Source organism: Mytilus californianus, unplaced genomic scaffold (assembly GCF_021869535.1).
Source record: "Mytilus californianus isolate M0D057914Y unplaced genomic scaffold, xbMytCali1.0.p SCAF_2, whole genome shotgun sequence".
In the NCBI taxonomy this organism is placed as follows: Eukaryota; Metazoa; Mollusca; class Bivalvia; order Mytilida; family Mytilidae; genus Mytilus; species Mytilus californianus.
Window position 1 is genome coordinate 100579037 of NW_026262668.1, and position 17822 is coordinate 100596858.

Here is a 17822-nt window from a genome sequence, read left to right on the forward strand (position 1 = left end):
AGAGAAAAGATATTGAAGTTTTCTTGGCTGTAATATATATTTGTTTACTTTATTTTATCTTGAATAACATGGAAAATCAAAAATTGCCTTCAGATGTGCGCTTGATAAAACATTTCAATTATGGCTTTGGATGACTGAAAATTTCCTGGTTTACTACTTTGACTAAGTTTACAGATGCAAATTTACAATAAATCACAGAAAAAGAGGTGCTGCTGCCATCACAAATACATTTAAAAGATAGGGATTTGTGACGTTTTTTTCAACGAATTGTACAGTGATTTTTTGTTAGAGAGCAAAGAACTTTACATATTTTGTTAAACGAACGATACAGTGTAAGATGAACATATCTTAGTACGATATATAAATCGTGTTTATTTTGAGTTCTTGGGAACATTTGAAGGCACGTGGTAATTCAACGTAAAGTTATTTATTGTTGCTTAAAGTATTGCTACGCAAAATTTAATGTAAGAAAAGATATTGAACATGGTTTACCTCATAAAACGTAGAAAATTACACCATACCAGGGCGTTTTGCATCTAGCAGTTTTACAAAATCTGAAACTTGCAACAACTTTATAATTGATTAGATAAACTACCACTACACATTGATATATACTCACATAAGTTCTAGAAAGGCATTCGAAATTGTTGTCATCCCAAATGATGTCCTGATTATCGCTTCGAACGCGTCAACGTCCGGATTACTTTGTATCGGGGTTATACGGAGGGATTATTATTAGACTGTTAAAGCGATAGACCTGCAACCTTGTACATCAATTAATTGAGAATCGTATGATTAAGTATACGTACATACGTTCATATGCTAAAATGCAAATATTAGATTGAGCAATTTATTATTTGTTTTTTATTTTGATCATTTTTCTAACTGTTATATTTAGAGGCACATGTCTTTGGTATATTTAACAAAAATATAAAAGATGCTCTATTGACAATGTACGTACTCTAGCGTGTTATGACAACCTTTCAGCACGAAGACTGCCTAAATACTTTGTGTAGTTTTCCTGCATGATAAATCGTTAATACACGTGAATGGCGTTGTTAAATAAAAGGTAACCAACAGAATAACGGCATTCTGTTTAGCAATTCTTTCGTGGTACGAGCAAATAATAATTATGAACAGAAGCTTTCAAAAAACTACTGTCAATTAAGTAATATATATAATAGATATGTAGTCATTTATTTCCAAGGACCAATTTACATATTAAGCACTGCAAAGTGCCCGATTAACGGATACGTTTACCTTCCCATTATTCATTGGGTTTAACGGAACATTTAACGGAGACGTTCACGGGTGCGTTATTTAACGGAAGCTTTGTGAATACGAATTAAAATTAACGGAATCTTAACGGAGATATTAACGGGTCCGTTAGCTAACGGATGCTTTGTGAATAAGATCCCTGATCGTCACTTGTATTCGTGTTAGCCTCCCGGGGTTTAAGTTTAGGTGTGAAAGTAATTTTCAATGTTTTTAAGAAGTGACAAGTTGAGTACACAAAGTTTCATAAAAGATTTCTTTTAATGTTTGCCTGAGTGGTGGCTGATACATATATCACCGTGGAATATCTTAAATATTTTTTTTTCTACAATGCAAGTAATAGTCAAAGATAGATAAATAGATTTATTTGATCAAATATCAACATTAACATTTCGTATACAATAGTATAAAGCACTAACAGACATGTTTAAAGCATAGAGAAATCATAAATTCTTAAATAAGTGTTGATAATTAATCTTGATTGCACATAAACGCCTTTCGGTTTATTTACAAAACGGTCCATTTATGTTATATTCTTTTACATGCTATTATATAGTAATAAGACATCATGAGTTTTGCAGATTATAAACTAATTATGTTATTTTTTTAATCAAATCTTACACACTTCTTTATATGACACCCGGTATACAGTCACCATAGGCACCCCAGGACTCTACTAGTATTAAAAGTGATTGCCAATGACATTGTTAAGTTATTCAACTATTCAACAAAAAAATCAAAAAAAAATGCTATTAAAATCGTTGCTTCCCTTTTCTGACAGAAAAATCTTTGACGATACATAATTTGTATTGCACTTTAAATAATTCATTCTTCTAGTGGAATTTACAGGGAACAACATGGGAAGTTATAATGTACACTATTTCTGCATATTTTCGTCCAGTTATGACAGGTAATATCAAATTTAATCAATTTTAAGTTTATGCCAGCATGTATGGTATCTAATGAATACAAAACGAAAAATCCTAGTAGATGGTCTCCAGATGCACCAGTTCTGTAAAGATTCATGAAAAACTTAACAAACATGCAGATTCAATGAGAATTTAAGTTAAGCGTTTGTGATCATAATGAAATTAATACATAAAAGAATCTTCTATACAGAGTGTATTATGCTCGATTTAAATATGATCTGAAGACGAAAATGTTAAAAATCATAATTACAGAAAAAAGATATAAGCATGTTATGACTCACTTCAAATAAAGAATACATTCAAATATAGTTCAGTTGTTTTAAAGAACATAACTTTTACAAAACTCAATCCACAAAAATATGACGATCAATTCAAAACATACTAGAAAACAATTTCCGTCATTTTTATTTGCAGATACTATTTGTTACTTTGTTGATGTCGTTATTTCCATGTTGTTAGAGCTGCAGTTCGCAATTGATTTGTCCACTTCTGAAATATATTGGTTTTTTTATTAGATTATATAATAAAAAGTATTTAAGATTCCATAAAGTTAGATAAGCCTAGATTAGTTTACTACCTAAAGATTGACTCACGATACTAAACATTTATTCTTTGTGCATTGTTACTTCTACTTCTATTTCTACCGCTGAGTGACCACCGTCATCAGGTTGACTATTCTGTCACTTTTGGGATGTGTGCATGAATAATTTTGAAAACATAAAGATCAAAATAAAGGTGCAATACATATATTTAACAGTGAGGGTTAAAAACAAGTGACTATAGATTTAATTTTTAGTCATGAGTGTCTTGAAGGATTCAAGACTACTGACAGATGTCATTGAGTAGGGTAAGGCGTTCCTTTTCCTAATGGATCTTGAGTAGAACGATTTTTTCCTCGTTGTGTAACTACATGATGGTATCAGGAAAGAATTTTGAGCCATATTTCTGGAGATTCTTTCTGGTGGTATGAGTTTATGACTTGCTGTAATGTTTACTTCTTGGTTGCTGATATTATATAGCATGGTTAGACGTGTTTTTTTTCTTTCCTCTAACGATGTCCCATCTAGCTGTTCTAACATGTCGCTTACAGATGATCAATTTCTGTACCGGATAGTTACATATCTAGCTGATCTTCTCTGTATCATATCTAGTTTGTGTTTGTCTTTTTGGAGACATGGATCCCGTAAAGCACTCGCATACTCAACTGTTGGTCTTACAAGGGAGATGTAGGCTTTTTCTTTGATATCAGTGTTAGAGATGCTGAGATTTTTTTGAGAGATGAATTTGTCTTAATCTTTCCTGGAGGGTATTTTCATCTGATGTTACAGTGAAGTATGCGATGGTGTTATCTGAAAAGAGCCTCACAGTGGATTTAATGTTCTCTGGCATGTCATTTATATAAAAGAGGAAGAGGCTGGGTCTTAGTACAGAGCCTTATGGTACCCCAGACTCTACATCAATGGAATCCGATGTTTCCCCTTCTATCAGTACTAGCTGGGTTCTCTCAGAAAGAAAGCTTTTGATCCAGTTGTTTGTTTTCCCTGTTATTCCACAGTGTTGGAGCTTGTGGATTAGTAGACTATGACTGACCTTGTCAAATGCCTTAGAAAAGTCCATGATCAAACAGTCTGTTTGTTGGCCATTGTCAAAGTTTTTGGTTATATCATCAATAAATTTTATTAGCTGCGTTTCGCATGACAATTTCTTCCTAAATCCATGTTGTAGATCATGCAGAATGTTGTTTTTATCTGCATGGAAATTATATGGCTGGTTACTATGTGCTCCATTATTTTGCAACATATGCAGGTTAATGATATTAGTCTGGAATTGATTGGTTCAAACTTTTTCCCTTTTTGGAATTCTGGGCATACGTTTGCTGTTTTCCATGATGTTGGTACTTCCCCTGTGTCTTACGATCTTCTAAAGATAAGTTGTAGTATAGGGGCAAATTAGTCTACCAGTTCTTTCAGGATCCGCTGGGAAATGGTGACGGAACCTGCTGCTTTATGTGGATTAAGACCATCTAGAAGCTTCTTTATTCCTTCTTGTGTGATGGCTATATCAGGTGCTGTGTTATGTTGACCAGAATGTTAGCTTTGTCAGTTGAGTCGTCGTGTAGTAATCCTGCTGATTTTAGTGGTGGTATACTACTCCCATCTGACCGTTTGTGCTTCATATAGGTCCAAAATCTGTTCATGCAATCTGGTGAATAATTTGTTACAAAGATGTACGATTTAGATTTTACAACATCGAACCAATATATTTTTGGTAAAAGTCCAATGTTTCGTTTCTGTATCGCCGACTGGTTTTTTTTCTCAAGTTAATGTGTTTTCAAATGTGCCACATAAATAATTAAATTAACAAATTCATATGCAATTCACGTAAGTAGACTACGTAACCTGTGACGTATATAGTGATATAAATATCAACGTTCGCTCAAAATAGACGCTTAAACAGACGAAACATAAAATTAGACGATTTTTGTATACTGAATACGAAGAACTATATTGAAGAAACGTATGTTGACCAAAATTTGACGCTAGGAATGTATATTTATAAACTATATATGTTATTATTATATTGTGTCCAGTCAAGAAGTCGATCCTGAAAGAAGATAATACACATCTTTTAAAGCTGTATCATCATCGTTGAGAATTGAATAAGGGAAAAGAGGCATACAATCAGAGGAGCTATTGAGAAATGAATATGAACCAACTATGGAAACTTATTATACAATGATGCATCTTCAGTTCGAAAACTCTACAGTAGTAGATTCAACCAGTTTATATAGTTTGATTTTTTAAAGTTTAGTCAAGGCATAGTATATCTCAGGGCCCGTATGCATAAAGTTACCTAAGTTAAGATTTTCCTTAGTAAACACTTAAGTTAAGGAAACTCCGCCCTTTTAACCTAAGTGGTATGTACAAAAAATCTTAAACTAAGTATTTCCTTAGTAAAATCTTATTTAGTTTCAGTCACACCCACACAACTTAAGTGGGATGCATAAAACCCCTTATACTAAGAAAACGCCTAAGATTATACTTAAGTATAAGGTACCTATAGAGCTACCTTAACATTTCTAAAATATATAAAATCAGTCGAATGTATGCGTTTTTTGCAGAACATGGATAGATTAGCTCCCATTTAACTGAATAATAATAATATTTAGTAATATTTCTTTTGTTTATTGCTAAATATGAACGATCATTGTAATTTTTGTAAAATCAGCTATAATCAACAAAATCAAGAGATAAAAGAGGGTAGTTTTATAATTTTATTGTATCCTTATTTCGCAATCTCGTTAGTGTGTATTCCGAAAAGTACTCACAGTTTTTACATGCATGGAATTCATGCAATTATTATGTCTTTCCACTTTTCTGTGGAAAGATCCAATTGGTATTTTGGTTTTGTTCTGATTATTATTTTTTTTTCTTCCGCCAAACCCTTTTCTTGCGGTATAAAAATGTTTCGCAAGATGTCGCTTAGATATTTTAGATATTATATCGAACAGTTACTGAGCTTTTAAAACTCATCTTGTTGAGCCGAAGATTTTTTTATTGTAAGAGTTATCTCCCCAAACACTGTTTTTATTGTTATTGTATCTCCTCCGTAACCAAAAAAGATAACGACAAAATTCTTTTTCATATTTGTTCGTTACATCCTCAGAAATTTTTGGCTGATTTGGATCGAAGCCATGCCTTGAAATCTTATAGGAGTTATCTACCTTTACCAAATAAATTTGTCGTCATGTTTTTGTAACTCATTAACCGTAAGCTGTATAAACCTAAAGTCTTTTTATTTGAGGTCATTGGGTCCTAACTTAGAAAATGAGGTAAGGTCAAGGTCATGTCCTCAATTTTGTCTTTTGCTTGTTTTTGCATTTTCTAATAAATTTTTAACGTTATATATAAAAGAACTAGAGCAAAATGTTTGATATATTGTGATGAAAATATGATACATGGGTCTGAAAAAATCCAGTGACATCTTATAGGAGTTATTGCCCCTCAAATGTTTTATTTTACGGTAAATTGGTTATCACTTTAGATTGGTACATGATAAAGCCATAAGGTTTTTTACAAAATGTTATGTGACATGTGACCTTGAGAAATATCAACCGGAAGTGACCTTTAGTGAACCGAAGGTAGTCATGTTTGCACTTATTTTAGGAAAAAGTACCTAGAAACCATACATTTTTTAAATGGACATACGAAAACCTATCATTTGAGACCGGAAGTGACATTCTATAAACTGGAAGTAGCAAATTATTTCCTTATTACAGGCATAAGTATATAAACTATATATTTTTGGAATCAGTGTGAATAAAGCTATCATCTGAGACCGGAAGTGACATTTTCTAAACCGGAAGTAGCCAATTATCTCCCTTTTTAGAGGCATAAGTATATAAAAACCATATATTTGTGGAATCATTGTAAATACAGCTATCTTTTGAGACCGGAAGTGACATTTTCTTAACAGGAAGTCGACAATTATCTCCCTTATTTCAGGCAAAAGTATATAGGAACCATCGACTTTTTCACAAAAAATCTTAAGAGTAAAAATACTCGTAAGTCATACACATTTCAGTACAACTTACGATCAATTTTAATCGTAAGATTTTTGTGAAAAGAGTAGTATATATCTAATGAATCATTGTGAAGAAACCTATGATTGGACGCCAAAAGTAACTTTAAGTAAACCAGAAGTAGCTTCTTATCAATTATTTAGATTGAAATGGAAAGACCTTCAATAGAAGTGGAAAGACTTTCAATTGAAGTGGAAAGACCTTCAATTGTTCTCTGAACAATTGGTTTTTAATTTTTCTTTTGATTTGTTCGTGCCTGCTTACTGCTTACACAAATAACATTAAATGTTAGATTGATAAAATACACCGCCTGGTATTGATTGTAACTGTTAGTACAAAACTGTATGAAGGAAGGAAGCGCTGATGATCTTTAAGGCATGCAAAATCTTGTTTTCTTGGGGGGACATCGGTTTAATTTTCAATTATATTGGGTTTTTTCTACATATATTGGGCAATTTCACCTGAACTTGTTTCACTAACTGGGACATAATCAAACTTTTTATGACCTACTCCGTGGAATTCGAAGTCTATATATATTTTACTTAACCCATATTCAATATTTTTTTGTATTTCCATATATATTCAGTGTTAACGAAAATATTGCAAATGTTGCATAGAAGGAATACTTTAACCTAAAGAAATTTATGTTATAACTTCCAATAAAATGTTGTTTTTGTTAAGAAAGTCCTTCTCGCCAGTTAGATAATTGCTCAATTTTTTTTTAAACCTAATATGAATGAATGCAGTTTTTAGTCATCTTTCAGCGTGATAACTGTCAAGCGAAATATTCGGAAATACGCAAAGATGTTGACAATACCTTACAGTAAACATATGAATCTAATAATGTGTGTTTTAGTAAAAGATTGAAGGACTTTTGAATGAATTCATGGAAAATTCATGGAAAATGATCATACCCCCCTTTTTTATTGTTGTAAATGGGAAGTGATAAGAAAGTTTATTTTAAATCGAAATAAAAAAAATCTTAATCGTGTATTGTTTGAGTTAAAAATATAGTGTTGTCTCTAGAAAATAAACATATTGCCCTTCCATCCAGCATCACCCATGAAAGATGAATCACGGTCGGTGCATTAGAGATGGAACAAATCTATTGAATAAATATGATGACGTGGATTTATTTTTTAATTGTTTTTACTAGCATACATGTATACCATTATTAGGCTGGATGGTTTGCTACAACATAATGGTAAGTTTCCATTCAGCGACTCCTTGTATGATTGAAGTTTTGTTTGCTATAAAGAATAAATTGCAAGTGGATAACTCAGAATCTTTTGATATTTTACATTTATCACGCCATGTATAAGTTGTCCCACTTCTTTTAAATCTCTTAAGAAACTCTCCTTATGGATTTTTTCTTCTTATTTTATTGTTATATATTTGCTATTTTTTCCACCCCTAAGGGTGAGTGGCGACCAGAAATACGGTAACTTGGTCTATTTCCGACCGGCAGTAAAACCCTTACCAAAACGTTTGGAGGTGCGGGATATTTAAGTACGCAACCACGTCCGGTCAGAATGGGGAGTTAAATCCGATGCCTCGTGTAGAGAGAGTGCCACACACTCTGCACGTTAAGAACACCTACAACAACTCTTTGGGGTCCGTATGTGAGCTGTTGCAAGGGAGAATGTCTGTGCCTATCCAATATACTTTCATTTTCCAGTGGTAGTTCAAATTTTCTTGACCTTCATCAAGGAAAGCGTCTATTACAAGATCCACTTATTTTATCTATTGTTAATTTGTTCTCGTCCTGAACATGCATGATGTATTTGCCACTGGACTTTAAGCAAACATCGATAAATCAATCAATTTCCTTCCAATCCCCTTTCATCTCTCCTTTAGTAACAGTAGGGGGAAGTTTTGCAATATAAATATTTTTTTTCCCACGCTCGCCCACCAAAACAACCTTTTCTCTTATGCGCCAATTTGTTTGGTTATTTTAGTTGGTTACGTATTTGTTAATTGTTTTACCTACCAACATCAATTTAACCCCAGTTCTTTATACAATTATGTATTGTTCAATCAATGTAAATAATCAAAATAAACTTTTGCACGGATGAGTACATGAGATGAGCTAACATATATCATACGACAATTAGAGAAAGGTTCAGATTTAAGTATTCCTTAGTTAAGTGATGACTTACGTAATTTTATGCATACAACTTTAGAATTTTACTTAACTAGGGGAATTCTTAGTGAAATCTAAGTTCAAGGAACACTTAAGTTATGATGTTTTATGCATACGGGCCCTGATATACAATTCATTGGGTAAGTGTTTTCCATTTACTACATGCTATTTTTTTTTTTCATTTGGAAAAAAAAATTAAACTGTACATGTTGTTATGTTCAAAGAGATTGACAAACTGAAGTTCTATAATCATATAAATTACACTGGGAAATATCCAGCTTAATAAGTCTTTCATAATTTATCATTTAAATAGTTAAAAAACAGACTAAAATGTAAATCATGTACAGTTTTAATATCACACTTTTTTAATTTTAAATCTACTAAAATATATAATTTTGTGAAAAAAAATTTTGTTATAAACTTATTGTGTTAAAATTTCATTCTTAACCGCGTATATCTATACGAAAATGTAAATTCGGATTACTTTGAATTTTAATGAGAAATAATAAAACAATAGCATCTTCAATAAAGGTGAAATTTTATCATATTCATTATCCAATCAAATCGTTATATGTTGTAAACAGACTATTCATTATCCAATCAAATCGTTATATGTTGTGAACAGACTATTCATTATCCAATCAAATCGTTATATGTTGTAAACAGACTAAAACTCTGCATATATATTGTCTTGAGCTATCAATCCTAATAACAATACTTGAGAAAACATTCTTACAAAGTTTGCAAGCAAGTCAACCAAAGTTCTGTTGAACATGGACTTCTATATCAGCTCTAAAGCAAGAATCAGAACGGATTCAGGAAGGGGCGTGCAACCATCCCCCATCTCTTAGAAAGGCTTAAAAATATGATTTTATGAAATACTATCAACAATTTGACACACCTAAAATGATAATGACTGTAGAAAGTAGCATACATAATGAAATGTCTAATTTTATCACTTCTTCTTATGAGTAACTTTCTCCAATTAACTGCTACTTCGGTATTGACATGATAATATTTCTAACTGGTTGTTCTAATTTGAATTACTTTAACTGATAAAGTAATTTCATTAATCAAAGAGTCTTCGCGTTCGTATCGCTTTCCTTGGGGTTTGGGTGTTTTGATTTTGGCTTTTATGACCACAATAATATGCTAGTTGTACTTCTAAACGTTCAACATTGACCATAAAATTACACCTAAAGCATGACTTTTGCATATTAGTAAATATTTATTACGATCAATGAGTCTATAGAATTCCATTGGAAGAGTAAATAAATGGTAATGATAAAGAAAGAAATTTATTATAGGGGTGCATTTAAAATCGAAAGTCAGCAGAAAACCCACATCTGCGATTGTGTAGCAACAAGTCAGATGAAGATTCAAACAAGCAAAAATAAAAGCGAATACTTAAGACAAAGACAATTGGCATTACGAACTCACATCAAACTTTGGACTTTAGAAAGTATCATACGTTCGATAGTAGGTACTTTCGTCAGAAATACTTGTTTTATTTTGCACAAAGTGTACCTGATGAAAGCTTTTCCAGAAACGCTTGTTCTGTTTTTCGATAATGTTGTTATATGATTTAAAATAAGGAAATTCCAGAACCCTATGCATACTGCAAATATAACTCATTTAAAAACAGCGTAGTGACGTATTTTTGCTAGTGTTCCTACAACACAGACACAATGTATCAGTAACTCACTTTAAAGAGCAAAATGAGATGTAAGGAATATGTCACAGAGATCGCAACATAACATTATAATGCACCAAACATCAAAAGCTTCTAGAGGTTAACATGTGGTTTTCAACAATATACAAAAAATTAGACCAAATTATATTTATTTCAATATATGTTAAAACTATTTTACTTACCTTTTAATAATGTACACTTTAGTTTTGACATATCCTGGAAATCTATAAAACATGTTTCATTCCTGCTTTTCTTACAGTGCTCTAATTCTGTTGTAACTTGATCCTTTTTGCATATGCGAACCGGTATATTTTCACAATATGTGCCATTATATCCTGAAGTGAAATTATTTCTTTTAAACTACTTGCATTTCTTGTATATTAATACAAGAGGCACACATGTGCCTGTTTTGATCACCTGGTAAAAAACGCCAGTATGTACATATATTAGTAACTCTTTGTGTTGATGATAATTTTTGCAATTTACATAATAAACATGTACTAGATTTTAGAACCTGTAAAAATCAACAAAAATCAATATTTCAGAGGCAACGACTTCAAACCGCATTGTCAAATTTCCAGAGTAGATAGTTCTTGTCATGTTGATCATTTTTGCAGTTTACACTTTTAACCTAGCTCCTATAGTTTTAAAAATAACAGCAAATAACAGTTTTTAAAATGTGCATTTCAGGGGCAATAACTATAAAACAAGTAGATAGGGTTTTTGAAATTTTCAGGGCTTATAGATCTTGTTGTGTTGGTAATTTTTACACACATATTTTTAACATAGGTCCTATATTTTTCACAATAAAAGACAAAAAATCAAGTATGTATATTTCAGGGGCAAAAATACCTAAACAGGTCTACAGATTTTTCTAAAATGTTCTAGGTAGATACATCTTGTCGTGCTGATTCTTTGCAATTTACACTTTTAACCTAACTCCTATCATTTACACGGTAGCAGTCAACAACTGCTATAAATTGAAAAGAAAACGATATGTCATGGCCAATAACTCCGAAATGAGTAATTACAATTTTTGCAATTTAAACTTTTAACCTAGCTCTAATAGTTTTTGTAATACTTGCAAGATAATGCCGCAAAAGTTTTAAAAAATCAATGTTTCAGAGGCACTAACTCTAAATTTTGCGGACAGATTTCCAAAATGTTTAGGATAGATATGTGCCGATTATCAGGTTGTCTGCATATTGATATCGTAAAATATCAGCTGTGAGTCACAATACGCTTTTTGTCGAGTGAGCGCAGGATATATACTGTCGAGCAGCTGATATTTTACGATATCAAATATCAATAGAAACAAATGTTTTCTTTGCTTCACCAGCAAACCGGAAGATGAATTGATAACTTCTGGTCAAACTTATCAACGTTCATTATGATGTCGGTGATATGTCCGGGTCAAAGTTATGACGGCTTGGCCAACGTATTTGACGTGCAATTTTATTAAGAGCCCAGCAGAGTGATATAGATAGTGGGACGACCGATAACATTTGTTATGCGGACCATTGTACCCGGTCAGTTTTTCTCTAATTGCTATAGTTTTAGAGATATTAGTTAAAGGTATAAAACCACTAATTCATAGCCCCATTGCTTTCTATGCTAAATTCTGCAATGTCAAGCATTAATGGATACTTTGTCTTAAGTTCAAATAAAGTGGCAGTCATTTCATGTCAAAATTATACCTTATCTATGGCAAGCCGTTCTCGTCAAAACTATGTTTAAACCATTTTTCGAAAAATTTAGAAACTGAGAATTAATAAAAAACACACTGAGATTAAAAAACCTAAAAACACACACTGAGAATTAAAAATTACACACTGAGATTTCATAAAAACGCACTGAGATTACAAAAAATGAAAAACTCACACTGGGAATTGAAAATTACACACTGAGAATTGAAAACTACACACTGAGAATTGAAAATTACACAATGAGATTTCAAAAAGACACACTGAGATGAAATAAACTGAGAATTTGAAATTACACAATGAGAATTTAAAATTACACACTGAGATTTGTGCGTTCCTTTTATGCGCACATATCTACTTAGCATACTTAATCTGGATCTATTACAAGCTTAAAACAACTAGGGGACAGAACTCGATAGTCCTTCAATTTGGCGCTAAATGTTTTATAAAAAACATTAAAAATACAACGTATAGAAAAACTACTTTATTAAAAACCAATAGAACAAGAAAAATACCCACTTACTCTCATTACAAAATATAACCAAATGGTGAAAAACTTATTAAAATTATAAGAAAACATTGGAACAATCTGCAAAAATACAAACAATGCAATGAATTTTTTTCCCAAGTGCCTATCATAGCATATATGCGTAACAAAAATATAAAAGATTACCTTGCGAAATCAGGGTAACAGTTGAAAGACTTTTGAAAAGGGACCATGCTTAAACAGTTTTAAGCAAAAAATCCCGATATACTGTTAGTAATAAACTGAATTATAGGCAACAAACTTATGAATATGAAAAGTTGTTAAGTCTTGAAATTTATTACGAATGTTGGTTGTAGGAACCGCATTTCATTATAATGACAAGAGTTCGAGAGACCAAGATATTAATCTGTTGAATTATTCATCTCATGAATATTCAATAGTAATTTGCATATTAATCTCAGTGTGTATTTTTAAAATCTCATTGTGTAATTAACAATTCTCAGTGTGTGTTTTTCAATTTATTTCATCTCAGTGTGTCTTTTTTAAATCTCAGTGTGTGTTTTTCAATTCATTTCATCTTAGTGTGTCTTTTTAACATATCAGTGTGTAATTTTCAATTCTCAGTGTGTGTTTTTCATTTTTTTTACATCTCAGAGTGTTATTTTAAAATCTCAGTGTGTAATTTCGATTTCTCAGTGTGTTATTTTAGGTTTTTAAATCTCAGTGTGATTTTTTTAATTCTCAGTGTGAAATTTTTTCGAAAAAATGGTTTAAACATAGTTTTGATGAGAACGGTTTGCCATACTTATCCGGACTTTCAACATACCTTTAATTGCATATTAGAGCGTACTGGTTCTTGGAAGTTTGATAGTACAAAAATAGGTACTTCTGATCTGTACAACAGGGCAAATGGGCCCTCCTATTATAATTTTATATACTTTTTTATTATTTAAAAGAAACTTTCAACAATGGTTCTACGGTGTTCCCCAGTCCCCAACCTTCCATTTGATACCAAAACTACCCAAATAGTTCACCTATTGACAAAGATACAGCTATGCGTAGGAACTATTTTGTTTAAAATATGTACTGCTTTCTTGTATGTTCTTTCCGACCGGGCACGAATTAGTGGTTCTATATCTAAAACTATTGTATGACTCTAATGTTCTAATTTTAGACATGGTGGCCATGTTGGCTGATTATCATGGACGAAATTAACAAATTTTGCAGTTGCCAATATACGGATGAAGTTTACATACTTTAGTTTTAATTCATTAAAAGTTTCGGAGTGGATTTTTAAAGAAAAAATTTCTGAATACGGATGTTAGACGCAAAGTGATGACAAGAATTCACCTGGTCTTCTCCAGTTGAGCTTAAAATTATATTAAAATGTGAGGATGTATTGCCATGCAAACAGAAAGAACATTAAGTAGCAAGTAGATATTTCATTTTAGTCTGATTTTTAGCGATTGTTTGCTAAAAGAGAGGCGAAAGATACCGAAGGGACGTAGTTACCGACAATTCTTAGAAATACAAAATTCAAAAACATATACATTAGGAAGCTATTTAACCAAGAGTTCCAAGAAGTGGTGAACTTGAAATCATCCCTACGTAAATTTTACGGACGCCATCACGAGTTGGTTGACCGTTATGGAATATCCGTTTCACAGATGATAGCGGATATGTTTCAACTGTCATAACTACAATCCCGTACCCTTTTCCCCGAATGTAACCTACCGATTTAGACTTGTTACTGGGTGTGTACTAACATGAGCAACACGACGGGTGTCACATGTGGAGCAGAATCTGCTTACCCTTTCGGATCACCTGAGATCACCCCCAGTTTTTGGTGGGGTTCGTGTTGCTCAGTCTTTAGTTTTCTATGTTGTGTTTTGTGTACTATTGTTTGTCTGTTGGTCTTTTAATTTTTAACCATGGCGTTGTCAAGTTTATTTTCGACTTATGAGTTTCAATGTCCCTTTTGTATCTTTCCCCTCTTTTTTTATCATATAATAAACATGAAAAGGAATTATAACTAGTTATTATGTTGACTCTTGAAATACTAGTTTATACATTTTGTAAAGGAATGTACATCTAGTATATACACATGTATTTATTTGCGTATATTCTATTTAATTTAAAGTTGATATTTAATTTTGGTGAAACAAATAATAGAGCAATAAATTATAATAGCTGATGTCGATCTGTGATTTGTACTGAACTTTCATTAAATAGATATTTAAAGGCGATTAAACGTGATGGCGGACGAATCGATAGGGCATTTAAGCAAGAAATGTTGAACGTTTGGCGCCAAAGTAAACACATTTTAACGTCAGATATTTAACCAATTGTAGCGTTGAGAGTTTTTTATTTTTACATCCTGGTTCATTTAGGACATTATGACCTGTTTTGTTTGTACTTGATTTTGGAAAAGTCAACTAAGACCTAAGACTTAATCAAATTCTCTATTTCAGGAAAATTTGTGGTTTAAAGGTGTGTTTTTTTTATCATCCATCTATAATATTTGCCATTTATTTTATTTTGTGACATTTGAGGATTTTTGCAGGCGATTTTACATAGTCAAATAATACGTTAAAACTTTACTTTGCTTTAAAAATATAATCGAAAATAGTTTTTTAAGCTCTACATTGCTGTGAGATAATTAGATACCAGTAGATTTGGACTGGATGTATTTCTATTGGCCGATGTAAACAATAGCCACACTTCAGGTCTTTACGAAAACTTCAACAACGAGTGCTGATCTGTAATAAACTTTAAATGACAATTTCAAACAATTTAGACTTGTCAAATCTCGAATTTTGTTTTTGTTGATAGTACAAAAATGTAATATGTTTTGTGTCATTGTACACTGAGAAGTAAAAATAAAGTTGCATTTCTATCTATCGTATTTAACATTTATTTCATAACTTTCAAAAAATCATACATTTACTAACTATTAATTATTTTCAATTAAAATAAGATATTCGTTCATGAGATTAAATATCTAATTGAAAATGAATGAAAATTTAACATAAATACAATGCAATTTGTCAATATTTTCAGGTTTTTTTTTAGACTTCACCACATCTAAACTTGGATAAGTGGAAAACTCATGGTGAAAAACAATTAGTGTGTAAAGAGTCGAAAAGCGAATCAAAATTGAATTTTCAATATTTCAAATTCTTCGAGTTTTTGAGAATTTAAACCTTTTTTTTATTTATTTTTTACTTTAATCTAAAAGGTCAGCATTTTTCGTTAGAATGAAGAAAAACATGTTGGAAATACATTCAAAACAAGACATACATAAATGTGTCTCAGATGAATAACGACAATGTAATGGCTGTTCCTTTGCTATCGGTTCTGTTAAATGCATTAAGGTATTGTGTGTAGTGGATTGATACACCATATTCCTTTTTTCAATTAGACGTACATTCAAAATTTAGCAATAAGATAAAACATGATTCGGCACGGTCTCCAACTGATTCCTCTAGATCTCAAAACATCGCACAATTAAGTTGAGATTTATATCAAAGATGATCTGGTTACTTTAGAAATAATTGAGAGTACTTTTAGCCACAACAAACTGAAAATCGATTTTTCTGTATATACATGATTATTTTATACATCGATGTATTGAAATGCTGGATAACACTTGTGAATCATGTGATATATAATTTTGATATTGCTTAATCTTGTAAGATAGAGAACATAAATGGACTACAAAACGTTCTTACTTTATTAAATTTGGGTTTATTAACACGACAAGCAACTCAAGCTGACCAACTTTAATAATTGAGTTATAAATATCTGTGTTTGTAAACACAGAGAGGATATATATAAGTTAGTTTCAATTTCAGCAGTGAGAAAGATCGTAAAATATAAACTGCTACAGGACGTTAATTATCACATGTTTATACTTTAGAATATTAAAATTTCTAAATGTCTTTATCATTGATGAACATAACATGATGTTATATATTGAACATAGCATGGTGTTATATATTGAACATTTCATGGTGTATATTGATCCTTTTATTATGTAAGGAATGTGCATATTGTATCTAAACAACATGGACAAGTTAGCTCGAAAATTCAAAAGAAAATTGGCGTAGAATTAGCCAGTCATCTAATATGTTCTTGATTGCTTAGGGAATAAAGAAAACGGAGTGTCTATTGTTCCGGCTAGCCGGAAGAATAGTTAAAAATCTCTATTTTTCCGGCCATCCTTTTGCGGATGCGCAAATGTTCAATATCAACAGAAGCGTCATGCGGCGCGGAAAGTGTCCCGGATGAGGTGTCGGATTGCAAATGCGCTTATGCATTGGACGTTTTGAGAATTGGAGATCGTGATTTACATTTAAAGATGTTCTTAAGAAAATTAGAGAGAATGTTACTGCTTTAAAACAAATTTCTATAGGACAGAATGCAGAACAATAGCGTGTGCACGTAAACTGAGAGGAATAAGTATAGATTATTACATGACATTTTTCATAACAGACCCTTTATCGGCCCTAGGTCATATCAGCCCAAGAGCCGGAGGCTCGAGGGATGATATCATGAACGAGGGCCGATAAAGGGGACTGATATGAAAAATGACATGTAATAATCTTTTTATCATATACTTCAGCAGAAGAAATACAGACACTGAAGAACTATTAAAATTTTGTCTTTCTTTGAACTTCTAGATAATAATATACAGACAACCAAATACAAATTTATTAACTTTAATTGTTTTTATTTATATAACAAGCATTTCATTTATCATGTGATATATCACAAGAATTATTATGTTCTTAGTTTGAAAAATGTATTGTCACCGTCTGCCATGTTTACAAACAAATTAAATTTCCGGAAATGCACGAAGTTGTATGTGATAGACCCCACGGAAAATAACGGAAAGGTATGTGATAACATTCCGAAAGCAGTCAATAAAGGTTCGTTTATCAGCCCGCCGAGGAAATTCTTAGGAACCTGGTAAATAAACATAATAACCCTTGCATAGCCTTTTAATTA

The 17822-nt window shown here is 31.8% G+C and overlaps 1 protein-coding gene across 2 annotated transcripts in view; it reads right to left on the bottom strand.

The window, feature by feature from the left end:
* Positions 1-1625: 1625 nt before the first annotated feature.
* The window catches only part of LOC127730577 (uncharacterized), a 142781-nt gene continuing 126584 nt past the window's right edge, over positions 1626-17822 (bottom strand). For both annotated transcript variants that reach the window (XM_052239031.1, XM_052239030.1), the window contains 2 exons: positions 10805-10957; positions 1626-2693 (listed from right to left, as the gene is read on the bottom strand). In XM_052239031.1, the coding sequence (XP_052094991.1) occupies positions 2629-2693; positions 10805-10957 (218 nt within the window). In that variant the 3' untranslated portion in view covers positions 1626-2628. The remainder of the gene's footprint in view (positions 2694-10804; positions 10958-17822) is intronic.